The sequence below is a fragment of the Leptonotus elevatus genome, chromosome 13, assembly GCF_054856555.1.
Source record: "Leptonotus elevatus isolate MCC_2025b chromosome 13, RoL_Lele_1.0, whole genome shotgun sequence".
In the NCBI taxonomy this organism is placed as follows: domain Eukaryota; kingdom Metazoa; phylum Chordata; class Actinopteri; order Syngnathiformes; family Syngnathidae; genus Leptonotus; species Leptonotus elevatus.
This window is the reverse complement of record NC_141251.1, coordinates 8308058-8323219: the sequence shown is the minus strand read 5'-3', so window position 1 is coordinate 8323219 and position 15162 is coordinate 8308058. Positions and strand designations below refer to the sequence as shown.

Below are 15162 nucleotides of genomic sequence, written 5' to 3'. Positions count from 1 at the left end.
GCGTAATATGATATGACAAATAATATCTACCTTTTTACCAACTGATCTACTTATGACATTTATGGATTTATTTTGTGTTACCTGTCTTTATTGCACGATTGATTTTTACTCCATGTACAGCACTTTGTAGCAATGGTTGTTGTAAAGTGCTTTGTAAATATGAGTTGGGAATTACTTCTTTATGACCCACAACTCAATAAAAACAATAGATGAGGAAGGACATATTTTACAACATGTGGAGTTTTGTGATAATTAGATGTGCTCAAAATAAATACAAACACATTGTGAAAACTTTCCCAATATCCCTGATAAACATGGATATACAGGTGGTGGTTAAATATAATCAAAAACCACCTTGGCTTTAGAGCAGTTCTTCATTAACTGTATTGATTTTTGTAATTACAAATATATTAATAATATTTACCCGATGGGAAAAAAAATCTTTGTGAAAGTGTAATGAAAGATTTGGACCACCTTTTCTTTTATACTTGTTCTAAATGGTCAGTTGTCAATCTTAATAGTATCACTGATATAAAATTTGTTTTTTTTTCTGTAATAATAATTTTGGCTTTTACATTGGCAATATTATTTTGCTGGGCAAGCAATACATGTCAAAGCAATACAATGTAGTTTCTGTGAAACAAAACCAAATATTACTCATTGTAAAAATGAGTTGAAATCTCGTAATAATACTATTAGACTTATTAACACCAGGAGTGGCTTCATTTATTGAAAGATTATGTCTGCTTTATTTTTTATTTTTGCTCTTGGTATAATTGTCCTTTGTAGTATGTATGTTAGTATGGAAATGCCCGGTCATGTGTCCCTATTTCTGTCTGATTGTATTTCTTGATATGTGCAATTTGAAAAAAAATAATAATAAATGACGCTCCTATTCAGTAGGGGGCGATGTGGTTATTTGTGTTCCTGTTTATAGAAGAAGAGTCTGTTTAGGTCTGTCACCGCGGCGAATTCTTCTGCTCGACAGTCGACACCTTCGCAGCATCGCAAATGATTCGGTTGGAAACTATTATGCTCTCCACTTGAATTTACCCGACTTGTCTTTATTGCTTCATCAAAGCACGAGTAATGTACCGGGCCGGTCAACATCCGTGTGGTCCGCCATCTTTCGGTGTTCCACCATGCCGCGGCCCTCCGTTCAACGACGGCGCCCCTTGTGGATCTTCTCCTGGACATTTACCTCCAGGACCGGCCAGATCATTTTCGTCTTCGGCGCCGCTGCACAACCAATTTCAACAAAGACCTCCAGGACCTAATTATATGAATGTAGGTACACCAACAACATACTCATACTCTGAGGCGGGTGGAACAGGGCAGTTTAAAATATAATTGTTAGAGGACCTGGTAGAAACATCAACACGTATGCTTAAAAGAAAATAATGTTTTATACGTGTGAAATTCATCTATTGTGGCGACCCAATATACTAGACCTAGTTTTTTTGTCACTACAGTACATTTGGTTCGTGTCTACCAGCTTTACAAGTTGGTCGGGTTTTGTTGTAGTAGTAATACGTCATTAAAGAAGTTAGAATTAAGCACTGAAGTAGGAACTGTATCGAAATTTCTCATTGCAACATTAAGTATTATCTTGTTTACTTTAATTTTCATGAATAATTGGATTAGACACGGTGAGGGATGATAACGCATTGGCTTTCAGGTGCTATAAATGCTTATTATTGTAATTCCATAATTAGCCTAGACTTAAGAAAGATGCTAAATATGAGAAGTGCTTGCTCCTTCTACAATATAGCTGTCAAAAGAAACAATCCAACTTTAATGTCATTCTCCTAGGCATACATCAGTCATACACGCAGAACGTTGTGTCCAGAAGATCTAATAAATGCAAGATACTTTTTCCTCTTAATAGTACGAGCACAGTTTGGCACAAACTCTACTTGTCATTGAGCCTTTTCCACTGGCAAAACTGAGAGCTCTTAAATAGACTACAACAGGTCTGTATTTTTATTGCCTCATCAGCAGAGGTTCAATGGATGCGGAAAGGATACTATATGGTGAAGGAAACTGCTAAACTTTTAATAGGTGGAGCAGATTCACCATTGTGGTGCCATTCTAACACTTGAGGATGTACAGCTAGAAATGACAATCATGAACACGTTTTACTTAACAATTTCCACTTTTCTTTCTGCCCTCACTTTCTTCTCAAATGAAAGTTTTGATGTGTTGAGTGTTTGCAGTTTCTTGTGATTATTGAGGTGGTATTTGAAGTGGAAAACCAACGCGAAAAATGTAAAATAAAGTGTCATTAAAGTACTAATCAACTGTAGCTATTCCTAATTTACTCAGTTATTAAAAACATATGTATCTCAGTACAGTGCAGTCGCCCACCAATACCGAGCAGTAGTGCATGTCCCTGTTTGATTAAAAAATAATGCAGTTCAACAAGTTGGTCAATGTGTCTCTAACGGTGATAAATGAACATGAATTGCTTAATATGCATCATGTGTAAATAATTCTTCCTTGGCCCATTTGCCATGTACAAGGATTACAAGGATATTTTTGTGCGAAGCACTGTAACAAACGTGATCAAAAGGTAACAATAAAAGGCATTTCTTATCATGTAGGAGACATCGGATGTGGTAAGTCATCGTTAGTATTTACCAGTATGTATTATATAAAATGAAATTCTGAGGTCATATTAGAAGAAAGCATATGCTCATTCTTAATGATAATTGAATCGTCATATTGTATCCACCATAATTTGGAATCAAATAAATATCCTGTACAGTGTTCAGTTATACTGTGGATAAAATGTCAAACACCCCTCTTCAAATGCCAGTTTTTGGTGATACAAAAAATGAAAGCACGATACCAGTAAATCATTTCAAAACGTATTCCATGAAAAATAACAACCGAGGTAAATAGCTGGGCGTGTGGCTGTGTTTAGAAATACCCAATCATATTCAAACTCATGTTATATGGCAGTCAGCGCACATCTACCACCATTTAAAGTCCGACTGATTAACCCCAAATACAGTTCAGATGTTCTAGTTGGCTTTTCTTCCCAGATGAGTGCAAAAGAATGTCAATGCTTAATACATCATCACCAAATAAATACAAAATTACGATATTTAAAAACAACAAATATATAGTCAGTTTGGCTGAAGAAAATGTGCAAGGCAAAGCGTGACGCACCGGTCTGTAGACGATGTTATAAAACCTGCCAGGCGAAAGGTGGAAACACCTCCAACATCACAAAACATTTAAAAGACAAGCACCCTGACCTGCATAAGGAGCTCAAAGATCGACAGGTAGGCCTTCCGTACTTTCTGGTTGATAACCTGTTTCTTTTTCCTTTTACGCACTGTAGTTATGACTGACCTAATTTACAACTGGCTATATGGGAAGCGTAACAGCAATGCATAAAGGAGCGGCTACTACGAGTTGTCCTTTCATAAAATCTCACTCATCTATATAAATAAAGACACAATACATTTTTGGGAAGAAAAATAAAGTCTTTAATGAAGTTTTTTTGGTTGTCTTTTGATTTGGGAAAAGTACCGAAAAGTATCAAACTACATGCTGGTACCGGAACCGATACCAACATTTTATATATATATATATATATATATATATATATATATATATATATATATATATATATATATATATATGGGTTACATTAATGGCGGGAAATATCCACCGTCTACTTTCCTTGTCCATTAAAATTTAAAAGTGGTACTTTGACTAACGAGTAATGACCTTAATTTGTTCCATGACCATGCTCAAAATTCAATTCCTCCATCCATCATTTATCTGCTAAATGGGCGTCCGTCAATGTTTTCGTCATTCGTCAACGATGTAGGCATTCGTCAAAGTTTCCGTCTTTTGTCAGCAAAATACGCATGCCATCATATCCGTTAGTACTGACCTCGGTTATTGATGTTAACATTGACGAACGAAAACCCACCTCCGACACTGCTTAGTTCGTCAGTTTTTCAAAATTTCCTATCAATCGTTAATTGACAACAAAATGGCTGTGCGTCAATGATGGACCTTCCGTCATTATTGATGGAATGCCCACCTCTGGAAAATAATAATTTGTTGCTGAGTAGCTGCATCTGGCTCGCAAGTCAAATTCTTGCAACACAAAGAAAACAAATTGACCAAGCCACGGCTCCTATGTCAAAAAACACATAAATTGGGGCACTCCTATGTCAAGGTACCACCGTTTGCTTGTTAGCTTAAATAGTATAAATATGCCATAAATATCACAAGTCTTTCCTGTAAAGTACGATTAACATAAATTCTGAAATCTCTCAGCCCCACTGTAGCTCGTTCTCCATAGACCGTAGTACAGTGATTACTCTGGGAGGCAGCCAGCAGCTTGCCTCTCAGCCACTACCATCACACCTCCCTGTCTCCCAATGGAATCCAACACCTGCCAAGAATACACCAGAGAACAGGTATGTAGTCGTACATGTAAATGAAAGTCAAAGATGGAACATTTTCATTTCTTCATTCAAATGCAGATTTATTACATTTTTCAGTGACAATGCTGGAGAAGAATTCCTGAGATGTATAGCTGCAAATAAACCTTTCCCAGACTATCTCAGAGGAAACATGGCATACAATCTGGCTGATGCATTAAAGTCAGCCAGTATCCTGAAGGAGGCAGTCAAGACAGACCATGTTTTCCAGAATCGTTCAACCAGGAGCAAAAGTCAGACCAGGAGCCCTGACCGCAGCCGTGGAAGATCTCGAGCCAAAAGCCGCGGGCGAAGCCGTGGGCGTAGCCATGCGCGAAGCAGAAGCAGAAGTAGAGGAAAGAGCAAAAGTCGTGTTCGCGCAAAAAGCCGAGCAAGGAGCAAAAGCAGAGCTCGCAGTCGAAGCCAGACCAGGGAGAATCGTGCACGTAGCAAAAGCCGACCAAGGCGGTCATCGTCACGAAGTAGCAGTCTGGACAAAGGCCATGCTAAAAGCAGAAAGAGGAAAAGGAACCCCAGCCACTTTGGTGACACTGGTGCTAGTTGTAGTACTGGTCTAAGAGGCAGTAGTTTGTTAGAGGGACTTAAGATGGTCATGAAAAACACACAACTGGAAAACCAGCTGCCCTCACTCAAAGAGGCAATCCTATCTGTTCAGGTAGAAAATGGCATTCCTACATTTATTTATAGTTTGTGTATAAAGATGTAATATTAAAGTTGCAGGAATATGTCACTGGTGTTGGACCAAAACATTGTACCTCCAAAATAGTCACTTCAGAGGACCCCAAAAACTGCATGTTTGTTCAACTGTTAATATTGCATCTTCAAAGAGAACAATCCATTTTCAACACTTTATATTGGTCAATAATTTGTAAAAATAAATAAATAAAAAATACACCCACACGTGTGCTGACCAAAAGCACAGAATTTTGAAAAAATAGGAATTTTGCCCAAAGTGTGACTTAAGAGGTTTAGGCCCAACACCATCGATATATGTATGTATGAGGGATGGTCCAATCCGATCCACGGAATCGGTATTGAGTCCAATCCAGGCCATATATATATATATATATATATAACATTTCCGGTTCAAACCGGTTTTTGTTACACCCCTAATATACACACACAGTAGGACCTCCTGAGCATTAAATTAGTTTTAAAAGCATTAAATTAGATTTGCGGGTGCCTGCAGAAACCCTGATTTAAATGTACAAAGTACCTATGCAAGTCCTAATGATCCAAAATGATTTCTTTGATATTCTGTAAATGAAACATAAATGTCCACTGTTTAAGAAACTTTTTTTTTTCTCCAGGCTTCAGATAAAAGCAAAAAAGTGAAGCGTGTCTTCAACGAGCAACAACATGACACGTCCTTGGAAAATGACAGCATGCTCCTGCCTCATGACAGAGTTGGCAGTGACTTCTCATGGCTTCAGCCTAAAAGTCAGACGACTTCAAAAACTGATTACGTTGACGATGAAGAGTGGTTCCTATATGGTGATGAAAACGTCCCCCGAAAAACCCTATCGCTCATGACTGAAGAGTTGGTCAAACCAAAGTGTGATGAAATGAAGACTTGTGATCTAGGCAGTCAACAGCAGAAACATAAGTCAAATTTCCGTGTTTTGGATGGTCTCTCCTCAAAACAAGTATTTGCCAATCTGGACAACAATGAGTGTGAGAAGATCAAAAAGATATTGAACAATTTGGGCAAAACCAACAATAGTGAGAAACCGTTACCTTCTGAGCCAACTCTTAGTTCGGCAGCAGCCTCCCTGGGATTGATGTCATCTCACACCCCAAATGTGCGGAGTGCTTTGGAGTCCCTACAGTCACTCATCAAAGGTGAGAGCATTTTCCATCAAATATTAAGATTATTCAATTCAGTAGGCAGGGATTGTATTATTTACTACCAGCCTCACATACTTACAAGAATGGCATGAAATTGGAAAGTCAAAAAGTCAGGCTTGCAAAAAGGGTTACTTTAACCGTTGTGGATATAAAAAGTCTACAAACCTGTGTTCAAATGCCAAGGTTTTGTAATGCACATAAATGAGACCAAGATAAATAATGTCCCCACTGCCGTGGATACAAAAAAAAAATGCTAGAGAAGCGTTCACTTACTTGTTTAGCTTTGCCTATTGTGCGGTATAAATACGATAGAAGCAAAGTTTGACCCTCATTTAAGACTGCAACCTAGCATGTCGCTGAATTAGCAGGCTAACATTCTGTGTTTGGCACTTACCCCGTCCTACAGCAAGCAGGCCAACTCCACGTCGCTCTTCAGCCCTTGGAAGCGAGTAAAAGCAAACCCAATATTCACCACCACTACACGTTTCGTAGAGGAATATTTCCTCGTTTTGGTACGGTCAGCCATTGTTTGTGAGCAATCGCTCCAGTCTCTGCTCAAATGCCGCCCTGCCAGCCCAGAGACACACCCTCCACTCTGTGATTGGCTGGAGGGAAAACGTTGAGTATTATTTGTACACATCCAGCATTTATTTTTGAGGGAAATCCGTCAGACTATACCTTTAAAGCATGTATTTTTTATTGATTTTGAATCAGTTATGTGTTTCCTTACATCATACTTGGATGTTTTTTTTCTCCCCATTTGTCACTGATAAGGTTTTATGTCATCTGCACATGACGGTGGACCAGATCCGTTTAAACTGCTGTCTAATACGCTTCCCGTACTATGTTTTTATTGATCGATACTTGTTTTATGTAGACTCATAACATTTTGGTTTTTGCTTTTTTAAAGCAACCAAGGAGAAGCGGGAAAAATGTGAAACAGTTGAGACATCTCTGTCCTCCTATGATAAACACAAGGTAAACAATTTCTGACAGAACATTATGAAACAAGAGCATACAAACTTAAACATTTGTCACTTTTATATCAATAAAGTCAATGTGTAACAAGCAGCTCTTTTTGTTTATTTTTTTAAATTATTTTTTACAACCGCACATGCATGAATTAGGACGCCTGTTTTAGGCCGACAAAGTAGATGACACAAGAACAACGGTGTGCCCCGATCTCCATGGGTCCCGTCCTGTTCAAACAATGTGGATTTGGTCAACATCTAACTCTAGAAAGATATACATACAATTCTCATCTTAGTGGCTCTCAACATCACCACAATGGATTTGAAATGAAATGGATGGATGAACAGAATGACCTTTAACTGCAGACTCTCAGCTTTTAATTTGTCATTTGAAGGCATTTACATCCAAGTAACGTGTGTGTGTGTATGTATGTGTATATATATATATTTAGAGAGATGGATAGATATCAGGGGTGTCAGGCGATTACAGTTTTGAAGACAGTTGCAGTAGTGGCCTTGCAGATCAGCCCCAGGGATTGGGTTTTTGTTTTTTTCCCCCCTGTCGTTGGTTTAACTTGTCATTTGTATTTTCTAGCCAGGTGATGAAAGTGAAAGGATCAAAGCCAAACGAGCAAAAATAGCTCAAACTGAAAATTTGATGAAAGAAGTGGGGGACTTGCTCAAAGAGGAAGGTACAGTAGTCTTAATTTGTATGGTCTTTATTATATAAATTGCTCCATTATTATTATTAAATGCATTCAGCGACGTACTGTTTTTGCAGGATTCGATTTTCTTGTACCAGTGATTGGGTTTTACTGCCAGATATGTGAGGAATTCATTGGAAATTTAAGTACTGCTGAAAACCATGCAGCCATCCACTGTCACCGTAAGACTGGCCGTGTGAGTATTTCTTTTCCATGACAAATAATGTTTGATATATGTTGTATTTGTCAGATTGACATCAAATAAGTAAAAAAAAAAAATGAAGGGAATGTAAAATTAAGCACTGCACTGGTTGCCATGTTGACCCATGTATATAAATGCCTCAATGATTTGAACTGTTAACCAAATGTAATATTCTATTAGAAATATATTTAAATATTTTTACTTTTACATTATTATTTTAATTTTATTTTTTGACAGAAAACAATGGTGAATAAACATCCAGAAGAGGCTAGAGGTCACTCCAGCTGTAGCAGCAGTAGCAGCAAAAAACACCATCCCAAATTGTCCGAGGAAAGAGACAGTTCTACAGATAAAGGAGATAACATGAAACGCGTGAATCATAATGATAGGTCGCATGAGAGGGATCACAAAATCAAACACGAGAAGGATGATCATAGTAGTCACAGGCCTGGAAAGGAAAGTAATTTGATCAAGGAGATGAGGAATGAGAAGATGCTCATAACTGTTTGTGTTGGATCCTCAAATGTTAAGGAAGAGCTGAATAAGAATATTGAAAGTCATACAAAAGTTAAGGAGGAAGCATCATCCACTGGAAAGTTGAAAGATGTTAGCAAAAAAGATGCAAAGAAAGAAAATAAAAGCCACAACAGCAGCGATGACCAAGGAAAGGAATCCAAAGTAAAGTCACACAAAAAGAAGAAGAAGAAGGACAAAAAGAAGAAGGACAAGAAGAAAAAGTAGGATGATGATTCATAGTGGTACATTGTGCTTGCTTATTAAGTTCAAACCTCAACAAATGTCACATCACATTACCGTCAGACAATAACATTTGTACAAGGCCCGTCCGTCTCATCATCTCCATTGTCACTTTTATTTACATTGAGATGTTGCAAGCATATTTTTTGTTCTTTTTGAAATACTGTAAAAATTTAAAAAGGAAAAAAAGGTGAAAACAAGCTATTTTTCTTGGCTTCTGATTTCAAAAGTGATTATCCATCAATTTGTTGTGTGTATGTAAAAATTATTTGAGGCGATTTATATCGATACGGTTTTCAGTAATGGACTTCTACTACATTGTGGCCCATGACAAACGTTAGACATCCCTGTAATCTAGAGTGATTTTTTTTCTCTTTGAATGGATTGTTTCTAGTGTTAGTCATCCTTTGGTTGAACAAACTGAAATTGGGTAACCACGGGCTTATACTGTATATAGATAGACTAACAATGCCGCTTACTCTGCGTTTAGAGAAGTGACGCCACCGGCGGCCATATTACATTGCCACTCACTCAGCCCGCCTAACTTGAATGCGTTGATATCTCTGCAGCGCTCTCATGTTATTTTCTGCCTCTGCAGCCAAAGTGCCCCCATGTATCACATATGGTTGTACCAATAAGTCTGGGAGAACCACTTGCATTACATTTCATCGCTAAGAGACTTTTAATGTTCGCTTATAAAGTATATCTCTGGGTGCTACTCTTAAGATTTGTCTGCATTATTACCATCAACCATTATGTAAGAAGCTCTCATTATTCCATACAAAGATCCTAGCATGCATAAAAAAAAAAAGTCGTTTGTAACAGTGGCAACTTAAGATGGCTTCCCTCTGGTTTCAGCCACAAGAGACCTATTGACAGTCCATTCATATAGTCCGTAGCCGTAACACCCGTATGGGCCCTGTGTGTAAAGGTACTAGAATGCTGGGGCACAGGGGTGAACTTTCACACACACAGACACAAACACCTCTCCAGCCATGTGTGTTAGGAAGCCATTGATGTCGACCTGTCACATCTAATTATCCTAATAGGGCCTGTGCAAGACGTATTCGTCATGTTTGATGCAACACGGCTATTGTTTACATGTCAAACCGTACTCTGTCGTGGTGTCGCCGATTTATTGTCATTTATCTGGCCGAAAGATTGAAATATGGCGACCCGAACTCTTGCTGTATTAGGGGGTGCAGCAACACCTCCCACAATCGCAAAGGTAAAAATAAAACAACAAAATAACGGAATACGTTTTTACAGGTTTCCTGCTTGACGGAACCCACGTTTCTGAGATTTTAGAGCGCCGACATATGGCTTGGTTGTCGGCCATTAAAAAAAAATAATCACCTTTTACAACATTCTGTCCTGAACAAGTGTGCTCCGTACATTCTGTTATTAAATGTACAATTTACACAAGATAAAGCAGTGTCTTAATTAAATGTATATAATTTGATAAATAATACATTTATTTATACGTTAATCATTTAATAATATGTTACTTTATGTAGCTTAAAGGTATTGGAGAGGATTTTACTACAAATTAAGTTGTCTGATTCACTTAAAAATCGCTTTATCAACCTGCAACAGACTTGTACTTATGGTTAACAAACTTTTTTCTGTGTACAAATCCGTTTATTGAGCAAACCACAAACAGCCGTTGGGCTACTCATTCGCTGCAGAATCCTCTCTAATACCTTCAAGTGGATTTATAAAACAAAATAAACAAAAAATGGTACGATTGGGAGTGTCACCCTCCCCTATGCCGTGCTCTCGTCATTCACCAAACACATTCAAGAGTTTTGATCGTCCCTGTAGGAATGCTACCGAGGCTTACCTTGCTTTCTTTATACGTGTTTCACATTGCTTGGCAGAGAGAGCCAGCCGCCATTCTACATCACTACGCACTGAATGCGTTGCGACGTAAATAACAATAGCGGCGTACGTCCAAATACAATTTCTACTAAATGTATTAAACTGGAAATATTTTTGAAAAAATGACCCAAATAGTTATGTTAGTAACAACCAAATAACTAATATAGAGCAAACTCTTTACAATCTTGAATTCCTTTTGACATGCAATGCTTCAGAAAGCACCTTATAACCCCATGTGCCTTATGTATGAAAATGTTTTCAAATAGATCTGTTCATTGATATTGCTTCTAAATGCGGTGCACCTAATGTTCCATAGGATACGGTAAATTAAAAACACAATGGACAGACTGAAGGTCGGTTGGCGGCGTTGTGCATCTGCTCACTCCTGCCAGAAGCCGCACAAATGAAGAATGACCAACAAGTAACGTGTGCAACACTACACACCTCGATTAACTAAGAAGCAAGTATGTGCAAGTTTCAAACTCACGAGTTGCGGACACAACTTGGCGGCGAGCAAAAATTGAAGAAGGAAAAAAAGACCATACTGCTGCTCAGTGTATAAAATAATATCGAGCAAAGGAGATTGCAATTCAAATATGACAAAACACCTCTGGATTCAGGGAATGTAGTTTCCACTGTGTGTGCCGCGTCTTCGGCCTTCCTGTGCTACCTAACTTCGGGTCCGACCCCTCAGCCTGGTACCACACGATCAGAATTAGGTAAGTAAACGAGTAAAATATCTCTTGTGCCAACAAGTTAAAATGAAACAAAAAAATTATTATATTGCCACCCAGTATGCCCGCTTAACTTGAATATGTGGATTTCTCTGCCATTTTTTCACGTTATTTTCGTTCTTTATGACGCTACTGTGTATGGCATACGGTTGTAACAAAAAGTCTAGTCTAAAGTTTCATCACTAAGAATATGATTCTTATTTTCTCTTATATTTATAATATATGGTATAACTCAGTGCTACTCAGATTTATATGTGTCATTTTGTCAGAACCATCAACAATCAAATGAAATTAAAGCTCATCAGGAAAATATTCGCTGTGAAATGTGAGCCTAACCTCTGTGAGTCGTCTCAATTTACAAGATGATAGTAGTCTGAATGGCTGATGCAAACAGTGAAGTTAATTCTTTGAGAGGCTCTCATCACTCCATACAGGGATCCTGGTGTAAAACCCGCACTGTTATGTGTTTTCAGTGAAAAAATGACCCCTATGGCTTCAGCCGTTAGGGGCCTATTGATATTCCATACAAGTCTGTGGGGCTAACACAAATGCAAATTTCCGGCTAATATTTAGTTTTATCTATTTTTTGTGGACTTCTTCGATAAAATATATTTTCCTTGTGTCCCCCTCAAATAAATGTTTTGTTTGTCGTATAGTCTTTTCTTTGTATAGAAAAACTGCACTAGGTTAGTCCATCAGTGGGTGTTCAGTAGTTTTTTTAAGTATCTACTATATTATTGTATTTTCTTGAGGTTCTCAAAAATTAAGCCTTCTTGTGATCATTTCAAGTTCATAGGTTTGATGTTAATATGCATAAAAATACTGTAACCTAAAAAATGTATCGTAAATTTCATTAACGGTTTAAAGTTTATGGAATAAAGAAACAGAAACGTTCAAATGATTTAATCCCCCAAAAAATTACTGGTTAGCACCATTATTTAAACCATGCAAACTTTTTTCTTTTCTTATCTTTCTTTTTTTCTCTTTTTCTTTTTTAAGAATCTGAATTGTATTAAGGAACCGGAAGACCCATAATTATCTAGGCCAGTTTCGTTGTGTGCAGAGGTGGGTAATAAAATTATTTTGAGCCTTGAAATTGATCGTAACTCATCTAATTCTTCACAGAGTTTGATTGGTATGTTAGACCCATCAGACATGCAGTTGTGATACCAGGCACGAGGAAAATTTTATAATCGGGGATTTCATAACATATTAAATATTAAGGCAAGACCAAATACTTTTTACTTTAAAAAGAAATCAGAAGAAAACAACTAACTTAGCTGTTGAACAGTGTGGACTGTGGAATTGATTGAAGCATAATTTAAAACTTTGAAAACAAATGTTTAAATAAGGTCGGTTTAATGTTAAAATATAGGCCAATCTTTTATTTTTGTATTTTCATATTTTTTATATCTGATCCCATAGGCTTCAGTGCCTCACCTTACCCTTGCCGCACATCACTGCAGCAACTGCTGATTTACCGACACAGACAAACAGAATAGATGTTTACGCTCATGTATCAAATGTAATTATAATTAATTTAAATCACAGTTCATGTTTTTGAACTGTGTAAATTTCACTTCATACTTGAAAGCAATCTAGTTTTAGTATGCATAATCAGATGCAGGTATAGTATAAAAAAAATTTAACCACCTTGTTTAAATATTTGAATATGTTTGTAGTTTGTAAACTCATAATAAAACATTACTAATTTAAATCAATCAAATAAATTCTGAAATCAATGAAAACTGTGGCTGATATTTTATTTGGAACCGGTTTGTCACCACATAGAGGGTGTTGATAGGATGTCTACTGAGATAAAATAATAATCTATGAGCACATACTGTATTTGAAGTTGATATTTCTGTCGCAGTTTTTGAATGAAGTTTTGGCAGGGTTTTTGTTTGTTTGTTTTGCCAGACTCCTACCTTCCCTATTTATCCGGGCCTGAGACAAGCAGTCGGTCTCATCATTTTGACAGCAGCTGCCCAAGGTAAGCAAATTATTATTTGAAAAAAATCCTTATTGGTTCTCTGTTAATACAGTATGTAATTAAAATTTTGATATAATTAGAGGTGGGCAAGTTACTAGTCTGTCATTCATCAGAGCCATGGGGACCCTTCCATCATCGTCAGTCCATCGTTTTTTCAAGCCGAACCAAACTTGTAATCATCAGTCAGTCCTTTTGTTTTAACTATGCTTCCGTCATCACTTTGTCACGACTATTTTAGGACCGACAGATTGTCTGTACTAGACCCAGTTAGTGAAGAGTACGCTATCGGATGAAGAAAAATACTTCCGTCAGTGCTTAGTCAGTCTTTATTAATTTTTTTAAGTTTCCCATCATTCATCAGCAAAACAGATGTCCGTCATACTGACGGAATGCCCACCTCTGAATGCAAGTGTGTGTTGGGCGCTGTTAAAGCTAATCCTTCATACAAGTATGGTCCCAAAAACAATCTTTCCTCGTGTTTAAAAAAAAAAAATACATAAAAAAAAGCACCCAGAGAGAATGCACAAATTGATTTGTGAAAATGATTCTAAGATGTAATAGGAAATAGCTTGGTTATTGAGTGCTTTCAATTGTTAGCTTAGAGAGGATGCGGAGAGTCGGGATATTGAAAAGGGACTGTCGAGTTGGAGTATTTAGGAGACTAACATGGCAGCTTCATATGTTGCAGCTGTCCAGCCTGTTCCCATCCAACGGCAGATTACTCAATAACAAGGGTCAGCTCTCTACATCAGCCGTGACTTTGGAGATGCCCATCTACCAAATCAGAACCAGGTCATCAATTGTTGAGTCGCAGCAAATGATCACAGTTACTTAGTAAGTTGTCTATATATTTTTTTTTTTATTGTGTATTTTATATACAGTATTGATATTTTTTCTGTTTTGTGGTTTATGTGCATCATTTAATAAATTTGATAGCAGTTTGTCTTGTTTCTTTTTTGCGCAACAAGTGTATTTTTACTTTGGTATTTCTAATGACGTTTTGGTAAAAATGTACCCCTACAGGAAGAATGGTGGTCTTGTGGTTAGGTCTGCATCACAGTTGTAAGGTACAGGGTTCGAATCTCAACTCTGCCCTTCTTGTGTGGAATTTCCATCGTCTTCCATGCTTATGTGGGTTTTCACTGACTGTCTCCAACATTCAAAAGCATGCATGTTTTTTTCTAGCTCGAGTGACTACCAGTCCCGCGTAGCGCGTACAAGGACACTTTTTGAAGCTCAATGCATGCGTCCTGCAAATTAAGGCAGTCCCGCAAAATCATACCTTGTTCTAATAAAAAAAACTTGGTGACGATATCGCCTCGAGCCCGAAGCAACCAAATAAATATTATTTGACAGTTGTCGACACACTCGCCCCTCAGTTGAAGCTGACTATGAGGTGAGAGTTGCTGTCACTGTATTTTGTTGTTGTTATAAAGTTCTGATGGGAACCTTCACTGGTTCTTTTATCTTTAATACTCGCTATGCTAACAACAACAATCAGGAGACTGCATATCCTCAGTTGAACTATTTACTGGATGCCAGAAAGATCGAGTACACAGCTGTAGATACTTTTTCTTTTAATATGTGGAAGAAGGTCTAATCTG

The 15162-nt window shown here is 37.5% G+C and overlaps 1 protein-coding gene across 1 annotated transcript; it reads left to right on the top strand.

Annotated features, from left to right (window-relative positions):
• Window positions 1-947: 947 nt before the first annotated feature.
• On the top strand, window positions 948-13469 carry LOC147163708 (uncharacterized). Its single transcript, XM_086093499.1, has 8 exons — window positions 948-1287; window positions 4303-4445; window positions 4530-5124; window positions 5780-6311; window positions 7228-7295; window positions 7884-7980; window positions 8070-8188; window positions 8432-13469. Exons 1-8 carry the CDS (start codon window positions 1090-1092, stop codon window positions 8933-8935), a joined length of 2256 nt encoding a protein of 751 aa, XP_085949625.1. The 5' UTR covers window positions 948-1089; the 3' UTR covers window positions 8936-13469.
• Window positions 13470-15162: the final 1693 nt, after the last annotated feature.